This window comes from Anastrepha obliqua, chromosome 1, assembly GCF_027943255.1.
Source record: "Anastrepha obliqua isolate idAnaObli1 chromosome 1, idAnaObli1_1.0, whole genome shotgun sequence".
NCBI classification, from domain to species: Eukaryota; Metazoa; Arthropoda; class Insecta; order Diptera; family Tephritidae; genus Anastrepha; species Anastrepha obliqua.
In genome coordinates this window covers 34566128-34582631 of record NC_072892.1, presented here as the reverse complement: position 1 = coordinate 34582631, position 16504 = coordinate 34566128, and the positions used below count along the sequence as shown (strand labels likewise).

At 34.8% G+C, this 16504-nt stretch overlaps 1 protein-coding gene across 1 annotated transcript in view; it reads right to left on the bottom strand.

Annotated features, from left to right (window-relative positions):
• Positions 1 to 2632: 2632 nt before the first annotated feature.
• Positions 2633 to 16504, bottom strand: part of LOC129246779 (maternal protein pumilio-like) — a 199449-nt gene continuing 185577 nt past the window's right edge. Inside the window, exons 6-8 of the mRNA XM_054885436.1 lie at positions 8678 to 9922; positions 8430 to 8598; positions 2633 to 5257 (exon numbers count right to left, since the gene is read on the bottom strand). Of these exons, the coding sequence (XP_054741411.1) occupies positions 4729 to 5257; positions 8430 to 8598; positions 8678 to 9922 (1943 nt within the window). The 3' untranslated portion in view covers positions 2633 to 4728. The remainder of the gene's footprint in view (positions 5258 to 8429; positions 8599 to 8677; positions 9923 to 16504) is intronic.

Here is a 16504-nt window from a genome sequence, read left to right as displayed (position 1 = left end):
TTCACATTAATTTTACATAAACAAGTAGAAATTTTTTAATAATAGTACATAACAAGCTTACAGTGCAATTCAATGTATGCGGGCAGCATTTCAATTTTCAGTTTTACAAATTAGCCTTTTTTCTTGCTGCTTTATGCTCAGGCTCAGTGTGTGTTTCCATTCTCCTTTTTCAGTAGGTTTTTACGCTTTTCACGCTTTCATGTCAGCGTGACTTACACTCGATTATTTGTGTTTGTTGTTGTTGTTGCAATATGCTGCAAACGTATTAAATGTCTTAAAATTTTTGGGTATTCATTTTTACTCAAGTGCTTTTATTTTTTATAATTATTTTTTCTTGCTTTTTTTCCTAGTTTGTTTTTAGTTTTCATCTTTACAAAATTTTACACAAAACCTTTTGTTGTACATACATACCTACGACGTTGTGATGAGTACGCGCATACAAATGGTTAAACGAATACGCAGCAGTTGCCGGCGAACGTGCACGGGAGCCAGCAAACGGCCACCAATCAATCATGCAGCGGCGGCGCATCGCTCGACTCAGCAACTGCAGCGACTGACAATTTTACATACAGTGTTTACAATAGAATACAATGTTTACAATTTTTTGTTGAATATTACATCAATGTTACATCAGTTTTGCAACTTTACATTTTACATATTTTTCACTTTTCAGTAAACTGCTTTCGCTTTTGCTTTTACATTTTTAATTCTGTTTTTTGTACAATGCAATTTTTTTGTTTTTGTTTTTTTTTTTCATATATATAAGACAAGTTTTAATACAAAGGTTGCATTAGTTTATATATTTTTTAAAATCAACACATAATCCTTACGAGTCACTTTTGGGTAGGCGTGGCGTGGTGTGTGTGCGCGCATGTGTGTGTGTGTTTCTGTAGTGTTTGCCACTCCAGCTGCTTAAAATGCGTAAAATCGCACACTCACACCACTTTATTATTTCGTTTTTCGTTTTTTTCATTACAATACAAAATTTAATTATTAGTTATACTCGTTTGCACGCCCTAAATATTTTGCATTTCATTTTAGCTTTAAACATAAATTTTGTTTTTAATTGGATTTAACAGCATTCGCCGCTCTCTACATATTTTTGCGCTTATAATTACTAGAAAAATGTTTACAATTGCTCTCCTCCTCATTGTGATTACCACCAACAGAAATGTATTGTTTTCTTTTACATATTCGTATTTTTGTTCTCCTTTTTGTTTTTGTATTTTTGTTTGAAAATGTTTGCTTGTTGCGGTTTCTTGCTTTAGCTAAAAAAGTTTCTGTTGCTGGTTCGTCGCTTGTTGTTTGCGACTTGTTGTTAGTGGTTGCCTTCTAAAAACTAATAATCTGCTTATGCTTATTTTTAGTGTTTATATGTATGTTTATATGTATATGTGTATGTACTAACTACTATTACGAGCGTATGCAAATTACAATATTTATATTTTGAATCATTTGCTTTCATTTAGAGTCAAATGGTTAATATTTCGCGCACAAAGAGACTTTTTGTTGTTGCAGCGTGCGTCAAATTGCGAATACTACGACTGTGTGTGTATGGTGAATTTCCTTTCGTGAGCTTTGAATGCGGCCGCTCGTAGGATTCACGAGCCAAAATTAAAATATAGTTTGTACAAGTTTTAATTTGTGTGTGTGTGTGTGTGTGTGTGTGTATGTATGTGCGTGTTAATACTAAAAGGCGCATTTACAAATTATTTATACTGATTTTTTACATACATATTATTAAAATTTTTTACATAATATTACATCATTTTTTTTTACAAAATATTACATTTTTTTACAAATAATTTCAATTCAAATTTCTATATGGAAACGAGTTGTTTTTGATGTATAATTTAGAGTGATGAATCGTTTTTAGATCAGTGTAAAAGTGGAAGAATTTATTTAAATTTATTTAAATTGATAAAAAAAATCTGTTACTTTACTGTTTTTAAGCATATAAGAGAGTGTTTTTTTTTTTTATTTTCATCAAAGTTAATTTTCAGTTGCGCAGTAGAAAAATTGATTTATATTCAAAAAACAAAAAAAAAAGCAAAAAAAGTTGAATTCTCTTGCTTTACTTTTTTTAGTTCATTGCTTAGAAATTTTGAGGACAAGCGTATAGAGAGTTATTTTCCTTTTCACCAAACATAATTTTCGGTTGCACAGTGATACTTTTCGCGCTAAAAATTTTTTACTTGTTAAAAAAAATATTAAAAAAAAAACAACTTATTTTACTAGTGCAAAAATTTACTACTAGCAATTTTTGCGTTATATATAGTAAGAGAAATTTTGTATGTACATGCAAGCCGAAAGCGCTCAACTAACATTTTTAATGGCATTGAAAAAAAAAATTAATTTAATTTAATTTTTTTTCTAATAGCTCATCATTTCGGGCCGGGAAACGAAAGAAATTAAGAATGCATAAAAAAGTGTTTACCACCAACCCTGGTCCTACCTAATTTGGATCAAAAAGAGCAAAAAATAAAAAGACCTGCTTAACATTTTTTCTGTCGCCCCAACTCTGATGCCGATTGGGATCAAAAATAGCAAGAAATTAAGAATTCATAAAAAAAATGTTCACCATCAACTGTGGTTCCAATTTGCATAAAAAAATAAAAAAAATAAAATGAATGCCGAGTGTGCATGAAGTTACGCTTTTCCTACATGAAAACTGCTTTTAATTTCAAATTTGCCATTGTGAGTGAGTAATTTAAGCCGAAAAAGCATTTAATAAAAGGTACAAAATTTTTTTATAATTCTTTAGCATTGTTAAATCGCCAAATTATTATATCTGGCAAACTCTCCCGCTTGTCCAACGATTTTTAATAAAATATTACACCATTTACTGTAAATTACATCAATAATATTGACATTTTTTGGCAATTTCTTCCATTCGATTTTCGAGTTTCCATTAGTCTCCATTTTTCATATGAATTTTTATAATTGATTTTGTTTTTGGAGTTATGACATTTTTACATGAATTTTTATGAACATTTTTACATGCACTTTTATACATCATTCTAAATTCTCACGAAAACACCCATTCGACACATCTTTCGCACCGCCAACTCCTCAGCCAACAAAAAATCTCATTTGTGCGCAACAAGTCCTTAGTTGTGAGTTTGGTTTGTCTCTTTTTAAATATAATATACAAAAGTCCTTTGTTTTTGTTTTTTTCTTGGTTTTTTGCATTTTTGCGCCAATCAAACTGCGCTCTAAAAAAATGCAAAAAAATATATATAACTGTATACAAGTGTTTGTGTGCTAACGCTGCGTGTGTGAGTGTGTGTGTGTGTGTTTTGCTTGTGTTTCATATATATATGCATAAGCATGTGTGTTTGTGTGTGTTCAAATGTTGTTTGCATTGTTAAATAAACTGCATGCCAAAGTCTTCTAAAATAACTACACTTAAAACAGCAGCAAAAGCACTAACAGTAAATTATAATTAGAAGGCGTTCGTGCCCACGAAGTTCATGTGCACAGCTTTTCCACCGCCACCACACCACCACTCCGCGACTCCCCCCGTGCCATCACAAACGCCACTACGTTGACTCTTTTGTGCCAATGAGCAGCGTTTGGAAGAGCCTATGAGCGGTGTGCGCGTACGTGCGTGTGCGCGTGTGTGGGTGGGTGCAAGCATGCGGTGTGAACGCTACTGAGAAATTACTTTTACAAATACATAGATACATTTCTTAAAACTAAACTTATTTTCTTGTTGCTGTTTGTTTTTTACAAATAATTCTTTTATATGATAAATGAGTGCGCTTTTGTGTGTTCTTGATGCTGCTTGTTTCTCATTATGCTTCATTTGTGTGTGTTCTCTTCTTTTTTCTTTTTTCTTCTCTCTTTTCATGTTTTTCACATAATTTCTTATTTCTTTTTACGAAATTTTTGTTTGTTTTGCTGACTTTTGTTTATTAGAAAATTGGTGCGCGCTTGCGCTACAAAAGCCTTAAACGAATGCTCTCAATTCAAGCGTAGTTTTCCTTTCTAGTTCACTTTTTTTTTAACTTTTGCTGATTTTCTTCGTTTTGTAAGCAGCTTCGAATGCGTGTTTCGTGTTTTTTGAAACGTATGCAATCTTTGCTTTCTTCTCGTTTGCTAACTTCTAGAAAACTTGAAATCGAGTTGTATTTTTTTACAATTTTTGTTAACGATTTTGATGTCTTTGGTTGACGTTTATCTTAAAATCGAGCGCCACCCAAATCGAACGCGCAAATGAAGCTTACTGCCGTTTGACATCAATTTTTTTTTGTTCTCTCATTTTCTCATTTTCCCATTAATTCTCATTGATTTTTCATTAGTTTACAAAGCATAAAATGTGTGTGAACCAGCGTTGCCTGTCAACATTTGTTTTCAGTTTCCGAGATTCTTGTAGTAAATTAGATTTTCTTGCTCATTACGAATAACGCGCAAGAATTCTTTTTCCCCCCATGAATTTGTTTAGAAAATGTCTAGAAACCTAAATAGAACCCGCAAAAATACAGCATCTTAAAACTAAGTTACACATTTAAATTATAGTAAAGTCCGTCCTGGCGCTCGCATTCTTTTCATACATGTAAATACTTGCTACTTATTGAATATAAACTAATAAAACTGTGTCCATTCCATTTTTATTCTATCTGTGTGTGTGTGATTTTTTTTCCTCTCTTCTTCTTCTTCAGCTCCTCACTTGTACTGCATGCATTTTGTATGCTTTTATTTTGGCTTAGCTCTGTTAGTGCCTCTTTACAACACCACACCGTTGGCGGTAGGTGGTCCAATGGGTCCTAGGCCGCTATTGACAGCTGTTACCACTGAGGTGGCGCTGCTGCTGTTTGTCGATACGGTGCAGGATGACACTGCTGGCGATGTTTGACCTACTGCTGTGACACTAATGCCATTCTCTTGGATCATTATAGGTGTGCCAACCGTTAGGCCGGCAGCCACGCTATTGGTGGGCGTGGTCATGGTCAGTCCAGTCGCTGTGCTGCATGCCGCTGTTGTTATGGTTGAGATGCTGGTGTTGCCCGCAATCGACGATTGTGACGGTGAGGCGAGTGTGGTGCATGCTGTTGTTGTAATTGGATTTGCCGTCTTCATGAAATATTTCTCCAGTTTGGCATTGATGTGCTTGCCGTAGGTGTATTTGCGTAATGCCACCATATGTGGGCGTATCTTGTTCATTAGCTTTTTCAATTGTGTCGGCTCGGAGACGTCAATCATTTTCTGCACCACATAGTTGGCATACTGATCCTTCATCATGACGTGCAAGGCGCTAAAAAAATCGGGGCAATATGAAATATGTTAGTGCTGTATATCGTTACAAGAAATTTAATTAATTTAAATCAATTTTGTTATAAAAAATAAGTTAAAAAATAAATAATTGACGCATACACTTCTGCTAGGACTTTGGCCGAAGTCTTACTCTTATTTGTGGTGCGCGTCTTGAAGTTGTTGCACAAATGGAGGGACCTAAAGTTTTAAGGCGACTCCGAACGGCAAATGGTATTTTATGAGGAGCTTTTTCATGGCAGAAATACACTCGAAGGTTTGCCTTAAAAACAAGTTAAGAATACAGACAGACTGAACTTTATATAGGTGAAATGGTTGAAGTGCCAGTCTGGCACTCCTCAAATAGCACTAAAGCGCCGTTTTTATACCTCCAACAGACAGATATCTACAGCCCAACATTTTAGTAAAACTTTATTTGGGCTGGCTGTTAATTTTTGGCATGAAACAAGGCACAGAATATAAGAATTATAGCTTGCAACATCAGACGGAAAGATGGAAGTTTAGTTTTAACACATAAAAAGTGGATGTGGTTCTTATCCGATTTTATATTACAAAAATTATCGTAAATAATATCTAAGTCGAATATGTACCAACAGTTTTATGCCGCCTCCGAACGGTAGTTTTGTTTTTTTTGTAAGACTTTTTTCATCGCAGAAATACGTCGGAGGTTTGCATTGCCTGTCGAGAGACGTACTCTATTAGACAAAACTTGTTCCATCATTTGGTGTTTAATGCATGGACTTTCGTATCCAGCAACTACTGAATGGTAGCCACGCTTCTACCAATTCGGCTAGGGCGACCGTGTGTACCAAGCTTGCGTGAGTTTTATCAATTCGTTTTCGAGGTGTACCCAATTTTTTGTACGAAAGCTAAGTAATTTTACTTCATTTATAACAGAGAAATCACATTTTGTTACTTTTTTTGAAAAGTAAATCTTGACCGATTTCGCGCATTTTCAATACCAAACTACTTTGGTCAAGGCGTTATGTGAGCCCAAGTTTCATTGAAATATATCAATTTTTGCTCGAGTTAGTATGCGCACGGACAGACGAATGGATGGACAGACATGGCTAAACAGAATTCTTTATTCATTCTGAGAATTTTGATATACTTATGCTCAAATATGAACGAGACTGATTTAATAAAACACAAACGGTTAATTATTGTTCAATTTTTATTTTATCTCCTTCAAAGTAATCACCATTGGAGGCGATACACATATGCCAACGTTATTTCCAATCATCATAGCATTTCTGGAAGGCCGATTTCGGTATGGATTTCAGTTCCTTCTTCGAATTCTCTTTTATGACTTCAACTGTCTCAAAATATTTTCCACGGAGCGGCAACTTGAGCTTGGGAAACAGGAAAAAGTCACATGGAGCCATATCAGGCGAATACGGTGCTTGTCGTGCTTGTCGAAGCTGGTGCATTATCGTAATGCAAGAACCATGACTTGTTGTCCCACAATTATTTCAAATAACAAAATTTATAACATAAAATATTATAACAAAATTTCAAACAAATTCTTTGAATTTCCATCGTTAAATTCGAAGAACACACTCGATCTTGACTTGTTTACAGTAGCACAGAAAACAAACTATGTGACATATCACGCTGAAATTTGCCATGTAAGCTTATAACAGTCCTACCAAAAAACAAAAAATTTATTTTTGCCATATGTCATCCGCGGACCGTTTTATTGATAAAGTCTCGTTCATATTTGAGCAGAAGGTATATAGGTCCATATATATATATCTAAATTCCTTTATGCTGTTACATACAACCCTTATACCCAGCGCACGGGTATAAAAAACAAATTATCGAAAATGTCCGTTCTAATGTTTAACCTCTTGCCTCATGAATCGACCGACGATTGTGTGTGCCACTTTCGATGAAAGCTTTTCTCGTGCGTGAAAACAATAACGTTTTTGAAACCAGGTCCTCACTTTGGCCCAAAACAAAACATCACGTGGCTGATCCGATTTTCTAATTTTAGGTACGGAAGTAGCATCACATCTTTCAGACGTTGTTTTAAAGCAAAGGGTTAAAGACATTTTTTTATAATGAGCTACAGTTAATGTACTCCTCTGCTAAGAATTCTTCGCACTGCATAAATGTAAGGTTAAGAAATTTTTTAGATTGACAATCTTCCAGCAAACGAGCGACACATTAAAAAAGTTGTATTTATGTCGATTTACCAAAATATCCCTTAATATAACTTGTAAGTGGGTTTATGTAAGACATTAATTTAAATTAAAAATTGTTATAATTATTGTAAGCGGCCATATAGTTTTGTAAGCCACTATGGAAATATGAAGGGGAGATTTCATAGCTTCCGATAAAACGATTGCTTACAAAATATTTAAGCCTTTCATGTATGTAGGCGATTCCGTTTTAAAATTTATCAATAAAATGCAAAAGGCGGATTTCAGCTATTATGCTAAATAGTCTAGTTAATACAGCAGTTAAATTAAGTAAATGCGAAGGAAAAATTTATAATAATTAAAAATTTTAAGAGGCGCTTTACTATTTTTTTGTAAGAACTAAAAACTTTAACTTTATAATCCCATCCCAAATATCCGCGTAAAAATTTTTTGATGGTAAATTTTTTAAATAATTAAATAATTAAAAAAAAAAAATTCTAAGAACTAAAAAGATTCAACTTAATAAACTCTTCTAAAAAAGGAATAAAATAGAGTATAAGACTTAAAATTCTAATTAGCACGACTTTCAAATTATTCACAAATATCCGCGTAAAACTTTTTTAGGGTAAATTTTTTAAATAATTTAAAAAAATGTTTCTAAAAACTAAAAAGATTTAACTTTACAAACTCTTCTGAAAAAAGAAATATAAGAGTGAAAATTTTTATAAGCACGGCTTTGAAATTATTCATAAATATCCGGGTAAAATTTTCTTAGGTTAAGTTTTTTAAGTTAAGAGAATTTTTCTAAGAAGTAAAAACATTTAACTTTATAAACTCTTCTAAAAAACCAAACAGAAATAAAGTAGAGTATATTAGTGAAAATTCTAATTAAAAGATCTCTTGATGTAAATTAAAAAAAAAAATTAAAAAAAAATTTAACAAAAAAAAAGTATTTATTTTTTTAAATCACCCTTTAAAAAAAACTAAATAAAATAAGCAAAAATTAATTACTTGTCATTGAAGGTGCACACTTCATCGATGAGTGCTGTGCGTTCGCCGCGTGTGGCATGTGTGACGCATTTCTCCACCACATTCGAAGCGAATTTATGCTGCGACAATACCAGAACCTTGCCACGCACGCTGGCGATGAGTATCGATTTGTCTTCGGGCTTGCCATGCTCTGCGCGAGAAAATAATTTCATAATTAATACATATTTTTTATAATTTTCAGTCAATTGCCATTTTTGCGCCACACTCACCCAACACATGTTGTATGACGTAGTTGCCGTACTGATCCTGTATCAGCTGCTCGGTATGTTCGTGCAATTCATCCAGTATTGGCTGTGTTTGCTCAGCGGTGCAGTGCTCCAATATGCGTTGTATGACCCGGCAGCCATATGGGTGTGTGCTTAGCGTATATACTTGACCCTTGAATGCATTGATCACGAACTGCAGCGCCGATGGATCCACGCGTTCGATGCACTTTTGCACCACATGATTGCCATTCTGGTCCTTTACACATTTCAATATATTACCGTCCAATTCACGTACGATCTCCTGTTGCTGCTCTGACGAAATACTCTCCAACGCCTTCTGTATGACACGACAACCGTACATTTGCAATGCCAATTGCAGCACATGGCCTTTCACCTGCATGCCCAGTGTATTCTTCTGCTCGGGTGTGCCGAACTCAAAGAATTTCTGTATGACATAGTTGCCAAACACGTCGGTCATCAAGCTAAAGGCTGAACCCAAAATCTCGTTAAAAACCATTTGCTTTTCGGCAGCAGTGGCGCGTTCCAGTTTCTGCTGTATGAAGCGTGAGCCGTGCTGATCCTGCGAAAATTCCACAATATGATTGGCCAAATCGCGTAACTGCAAATTGGGGTAGCGCTGATTGCGGAAGTCCTCTAGAAGGCGTGAACGTCCCGGTTGTGTTGCGCCAGCCGCGGCCGCGGCAGCAGCAGCAGCAGCTGCGGATGCATTCAATCCAGCGGCAGTGGCTGCGGCATGACGTGTTGAGGCAGCGGCGGCAGCAGCAGCTGCAGCAGCGGCTGCATTGCCCGGAATAGCCAGTTTCGAGAACAGCGAACTACTTGAACCGAACATGTTGTTAGCAGCGGCAGCAGCAGCAGCTGCCTGTGCCGCTTGTGCTGCAGCCGCAGCGGGCGGTAGACCAACAGCGCCGACAGCCATTTGTTGACGATATTTGGTTTCAGCGCCTGGTGCACGATTAGAGACGAGACACGATTGTGGCGGCGGGGTGATGGCTGTGCCAATCGGGCTAGCCGAGGCAGTGGCGCCTAGTGCACCATAGCTGCTAGTCACAGCACCGGGCCATTTGCCGCGCGCGGCAGCAGCAGCAGCGGCTGCGGCAGCTGCAGCAGCTTGCAGTGTAGAAGTGCTGCTATTATTGTAATCCACGGCCGAGGGGCTAAAGGCGGATGTGTTCCGATCGAACGAGTCGCGACGACCGGTTAGCGAATTGGTGTTCAAGGCGAGTCCTGCACGAGAGAGAGGGAGAGAAAGGAGAAAGAGATGAAGAAGTGTTAAAATATTATTTAAAATAAATGTAAAATTATAAAAGTATTTCTATATTAGATTCTAAATTTGAAAAGTGGAGCTATTTAGGGGGATTTATTAAATTTGACAGTTATAAAAAGTAGTTAATTGGTTACAAATACCATCCACTACCTGCTTTATTTACAGTCCTACTATAAAATATATATTTACAATAGTAAAGCACCACCAGTTCACAATTATCCACGAATTTACTTAATTTACTTAATTTTATTGCTCAGTTTATGCCGTGCATTTAAGCACTTTGCCAGACATTTCACTTTGACGTCAATTATTTTGCTGCTTGCAGCTAAAACTTTGTAAGCATACGAAATAAAAGCACTTAATAGGCAATAAGAATACATGCAGCTATGCGCTTACAAATTCAGCACACTTTAAATTATGTAAGCACTAAAGATTTTGTAAGCACTCATTAAAATGGGAAGTACATTTGATTGTGCTTTTAGTAGGCGAATTGCTTACAAATGTTTAAAGAAGGCACAAATGGAAAACGATTTAATAAAATTTTCTTAAATATATGTGAATATATATTTAATTACACATACCCACATTCACACATACATATATTTGCGAAATCAACGTTTCCTACTACAAATTCGGAACAAACTCTTTAATTATCAATATCCTTACATACATATTTTACAGCAACTACAAAACAATTTGCTTATATACTGCAAGTGCCCGCAGAGAACCAATGGGCCGGAAAACCGGTAACAAATAATTTATTTATTTGCATGAATTTATTGTGAAATTCAGAGCGGATATTAAGAGCCGTAACGGATTTCTGAATTAATAAATACATGCATTTACTTGGAGATTGTGAGACCACTGATGCACACACACACATGCAAATGTAAGCGCTTACGCATAAGTAGGTATTTATTTGTGATGGTCAGTGAAGGGATTGCCATAGATGTATGTATGCATGTATGCATGTAAGTATGTATGTATGTGAATGTCATAACGAGTGAGGTAATTAATATAACACATTATAGTATACACACACATATACAAACATACATATATACACAACTATGGCATTTTGATAAAACAACGTAAGTCAATTTAACGATTGGCATTTAATAGCGCTAAATATCTGAAATCTTGTCCAATATTTCAACTATTCTTCAACTATTCAACTGTTCACCACAAAAATGGTACATGACTTCCTGAACCGTCTCAACATGTTAGGGAGCTTCAACACATTATTATTAAGTTGGGTTTCTGGCTACAAAGGATATGAGTGAAATGAAATTGCGAGCCATCTAACTAGAAACGGGGCAAACATGTTCCAAATTAAACCTGAGCCTTTATGTGGACTTAGATTGGGCCACATCAATGAATTTCTCAGGTGGTGGGAAGAAAAGAAGTTTGTTGAACACTGGCGAAATTCCAATGGTCAGCGACAAGCGAAACAATGCCTAACGCCGCATAAAGGAATTTCTAATAAGCTACTTTTGCTCAGAAGAGCAGTCTTAAGACTTCTAACTGGTTGCTTTACAGGCCACTGTAGCCTGAGATACCACTTAAACAAAATTGAGACCATCTCTGAGACCATCACCTGCCGATTCTGTGACAAGAACACTGAAAACTCAGAACACATCTTTGTGAATTTTCTGCTCTAGGCGGAAAAAGAAAAGATGCACCAGATAAAGAATACTCCACTGTGTTGGTATTGCCGTGCCTCTATATAAATTATGGTGCAATAAGCCCCAGAATGTGCTAAAATTTTTAAAAAGCCTTAAAATATAGGGTACCACAGCAGGCTTTGCACAATAGATCTCTTTTGGAAGGCAGTGCGCAGTAGTATTTTTTTTTCTTTTTTTATTTAATTTTTGATTTTATTAAAACTTTTTTTTATTTAATTTTTGTTTTCATTTAACATTTTTTTTAATTCAATTTTTGTTTTTCATTTTTTTTTATTTAATTTTTTAGTTTTTTTTTATTATTTTTCTAATTTTTTTAGTTTTTTAATTTTTTATTTTATTTAATTTTTTATTTTTTTAGTGTTTTATATTAATTTTTTACTTTATTTAATTTTTGATTTTATTATACTAAACCTTTTTTTTATTTAATTTTTGTTTTCATTTAACATTTTTTTTAATTCAATTTTTGTTTTTCATTTTTTTTTTTATTTAATTTTTTAGTTTTTTTTATTATTAATCTAATTTTTTATTTTATTTATTTTTTATTTTTTTAGGTTTTCAGTTTTTTTATTTTATTTAATATTTTAATGTTTTTTATAAAAAGATAGTTCATACTAATATAAAATAAAAACCATATTTCAATCTTTACACAAAATTTAATTAAACTCAAAAAATGCACATCAGAATTTCGAATTTTCCCAAAAAATTCTGGGAATGCAGTTTTGTAGTCATTTCAATTTTGGCGTAATAAAGCGCAAGTTTAAAGAGGCTCGAAAGTCGGGTTGGTTTCTGAGAATTTTTTTTGTTTACGATGTTTTGTATTTTCTTCCATGTAACGAATTATTGAAATTTCTTTTATATGGTGCAAAATAAATCTCCCTATAAAAAATGTATAATGTTTGCAAATGGCGTCGTATGCCGTTCATATTTGCGACTTGTGAAGTCGACAGTTGACAAAGAATGAAGCGCGTAAGGGTCAAAATAAATATTGCCATTACTCAAAATCATTTTTGTTTTTATTAAAAAAAAAAGTTATTTAACACTATCTCTACCAAAGGTGTCAAAAAGGCACTTTTCACATTTTATTTTAATATTCTTCCCTGACTGTAATTACATTCCCTCAATTCATGTTTTGAATTTTTATATAAAGACTTTTCAATTTATTTGACAGTACAATTTTCTTTCAGCTGATGCTAGATTTGAATATACCTTATACTCAAATATGAACGAGACGTTATCAATAAAACGGTCCGCGGATGACATATGGCAAAAATAAATTTTTTGTTTTTTGGTAGGAAGAACACATTCGAGCTTGACTTGCTTACAGTAGCACAGAAAACAAACTATGTGACATATCACGCTGAAATTTGCCATGTAAGCTTATAACAGTCCTACCAAAAAACAAAAAATTTATTTTTGCCATATGTCATCCGCGGACCGTTTTATTGATAACGTCTCGTTCATATTTGAGCAGAAGCTCCATACCTGGTATACCTATTTCTAAAATGGGGTGTCGTTTTGACACCTTAATGATTTTATATTTTTAAAGCACCATTACAATTCTAATTTATAGATAAATTTTCGTTAAAATTCTAGGAAAATATGGCAATTTTCGTAATAACTATAGAAAATCAAGAAATTTTCGTTATAATTTTTATAGATTTTTTGCCAAGTTTAAACTTTACGTAAATTGTTTCTTGTTGTAGTATGAGTTATATTTTTCTAAAACAATAATTGAAATAAAAAAATAAATAACTACTATAAATAGTTAATATGTAATGTAGATTTTATTTATAGTGCATAAATATTATATAGTATAAAGAGCGAAATAAAATAGGGAAACCAAAATAACGCTAACTCATATGCTGGCGTCACTTCATATAAGCCAGGGCATGAATCGATATGTATAAGTAAATAAATTGATATGAATGGTTTTACAAAGAAATGTGGGTGGGTGTGTGTGTGTGCATGACAGATGCCGGCATACAAAAACCACTTGTGGCAAAAACATATGTAAGCACTCATATATAAACTTATTGTACGAGTATTGTATGCCATTGTATTGTACTTAATAAAGACACATGGCCATGATCATTTGATGAAAGCGCTTGAATGAAGAAAGAGTTAGCAGAGAAAGAATTGCTGAGGAGTTGTGTACAAGGGCATGTTTAACAAGGACGTATTTAACAAATACAAAAAACAAAAAAGACACTGATTGAGAATTATTGTAAGTATGCCATTTGCTGATGCTGCTCAAATTTTCTAAACTTTAAAGGTGTTTTATAAAAAAAATCTTGTAAGCAACGACTTGAGGATATCTAAAACCGATCTAGTGTGCCGAAATGACGAGCGCTTACAAAATTTGAATATTTATAACAACTTAAAATGTCAAAAATTTTGTAAGCTTATTTGTTGTTTAATGTAAAAGAGCATATGTTAGTGAAATTTAAACGGGCTTACAAAATCAAATGCATATTTCAGCATTAACGGCATTCTTTAAGAAACCACCAGAAGATATATGAGTAGATTCGATTTATAGGAGGTTTGCTCCTCGACGTCATGCTCTTTTGAGCCCAAATATACATATGAGTAACACTTTTTATTATACTACTACTACTATTTTATACCAATATTGCGTGCAGAAATGACCGTCAGCGGTATCTATTCTGGTATTTCATTAGAAGAAAATATTTCTCATCATATTACATGATATCACAGCAATACTTTCCGTTAGTAACACAGAAACCCAGTTTAATACAAAACTTTAATACGTTCTAAATGATATTCTTGAGTGGACAAAAACATGGCGAATTAAGCTTAACGAGTCGAAATCAGTCCATATAGATTTCTCTTATAACAAAATAAGATATCTTCCCTTGTACCCAAATGGCTTCCAAATACCGTATCAAAACACGGCGAAATACTTAGGTGTGACTCTAGATGATAAGCTTAAGTGAAACGAACGCATTAAGAAAAAAAGGAATTGGAAATAAAATATAAAAATCTCCATTGGCTCATGGGGAAGAGGTGCCAGTTCTCAATATTCAAATCCTGTTGTACCAGCAACTTCTGGCACCTATATGGACATATGGAATACAACTTTGGGGTTGCTCAAGTTCCGGCAATGTAATGCAGATACAAAGATTTCAGAATAAAGTATTAAGGTGCACCATAAATGCTCCTTTATATATTCGCTATAACAACCTTGAACGCGATCTTGGTATCGACTTAGTCGTCGCCACAATACAAAAGTGTGCTAAGTCACACATGGATAGGCTTCAATAGCATATCAACAGCGAAGCTTCGGTATTGTCTGACCTAAGTAATTGGAAGACGAGGCTTAAACGAAAGAAACCTCATAATTCCCTGAAGTAAACAACATCTTTGCAATGCTGCAGGACATCCAAAACATTATTTGCATTAAACAAAACTCAAAGCTCGTTAATCATAATAAAACACATAAAACAATTAGGTCACTTAAATTTATTTGAGCTTACAAATTGAATGCACAGAAATAAATGTAAGCTTTACCAAGAGCATTTGAAACTATTTTCAAAATACTGAAGGCAATTAAATGCATAATTCGGCGCTTTTTGAATCTGATGGCGCTACTAAAACTTTGTTAGCCCACCAAGCGATTACAAGTAGAACGAAAGAGGGGCATAAAAGTTGCCTAAACTCACTAACTGTAATACAATTTTTGAGAGATTTGCCTAGTCCTCTTTTATGATTTTACGAAACTGCACTCCACTTGCCTTGCAGACGAATCCAGACTTTTAATACAATGTACTTAAAAAACCCTAAAGAGGAGGAGTGAAAAAGCAACTTAATTGAGAGCTTCTATTTACGTGAATACTCGCAATTCATTTTTTGCATTAAGTAGTGAGAAAGGAAAGATGATTGCGGTAATAGAGCAGAACTATAAGGGTGTGTGTACGTACACATACATATACTCGTATACGCAGTGATGCATTTTATGGTGCCAGCTAACAAAAAGGCATAAAGTATACAAAGTATTACCAAGGAAAGGAGTGGCTGGCAAGGCAGGTAAGGATCTTCGTCGTATGTCGTACACAAATGAATGCACAGAATTTAAAAGAGAATTATTCATGCAATTTGCGATACGACCTGTACCCCGGCATGTATCGAACGAGCCTCGGGCTCCAACATCCACTTGAAGTGCAGTTAGACGACAAACGTGCCACTGAATGCAAAATAGCGAAAGAGCAGGGAAGGAAGCAAGGTTAGTATGCGCTCGAAAGTGTCGGCTGTGGCACAACAATTAAATCCAAGTACACAAAGATGGATATGCGTACGCATGTTTGTAGACAATTTGAGTGTGTGAGTGCAGTATGAACAACATAGGAGCAATGTAGAAGCAATCGGCAGGCAACAGGCTGCCATGAGGGAGCCAGGCATTCGGTACGAGTAATACGCACGTTCAGGGACTTAAATAGCCCAGCCACGGGGAGAACTCAGCTGCTTGCTGCTGCTGCTATGGTAATTGTCACTGTCAATGCAACTGGATTTTGTTGTTGTTATTGCTGCAGATGTTGTGTGACCTGTATTGTGTATGGCACGTGTTGGTTGCAGGCTGATAGCAATTGCAGTTGCAAAACAAAAAGAAAAACTAAAAAAACAAAATTGAAAGGAAAATTGCAAATGTGAAATAACCGAGTAGGCTGGGCATGAGGAAAGTGTAGATTTGCATACTAGAAAGTAAGTAAGGCAGGACTAAGGGATTTAAGCGTAACACACAAAAACAGCACGCAGCTGCCATGCAACGCATTAACCACCAAATCCCACCAAGCCAAAGGTTGTGCGATAGTGCAGCAGCAAAGAGTGTTGCATACATATATT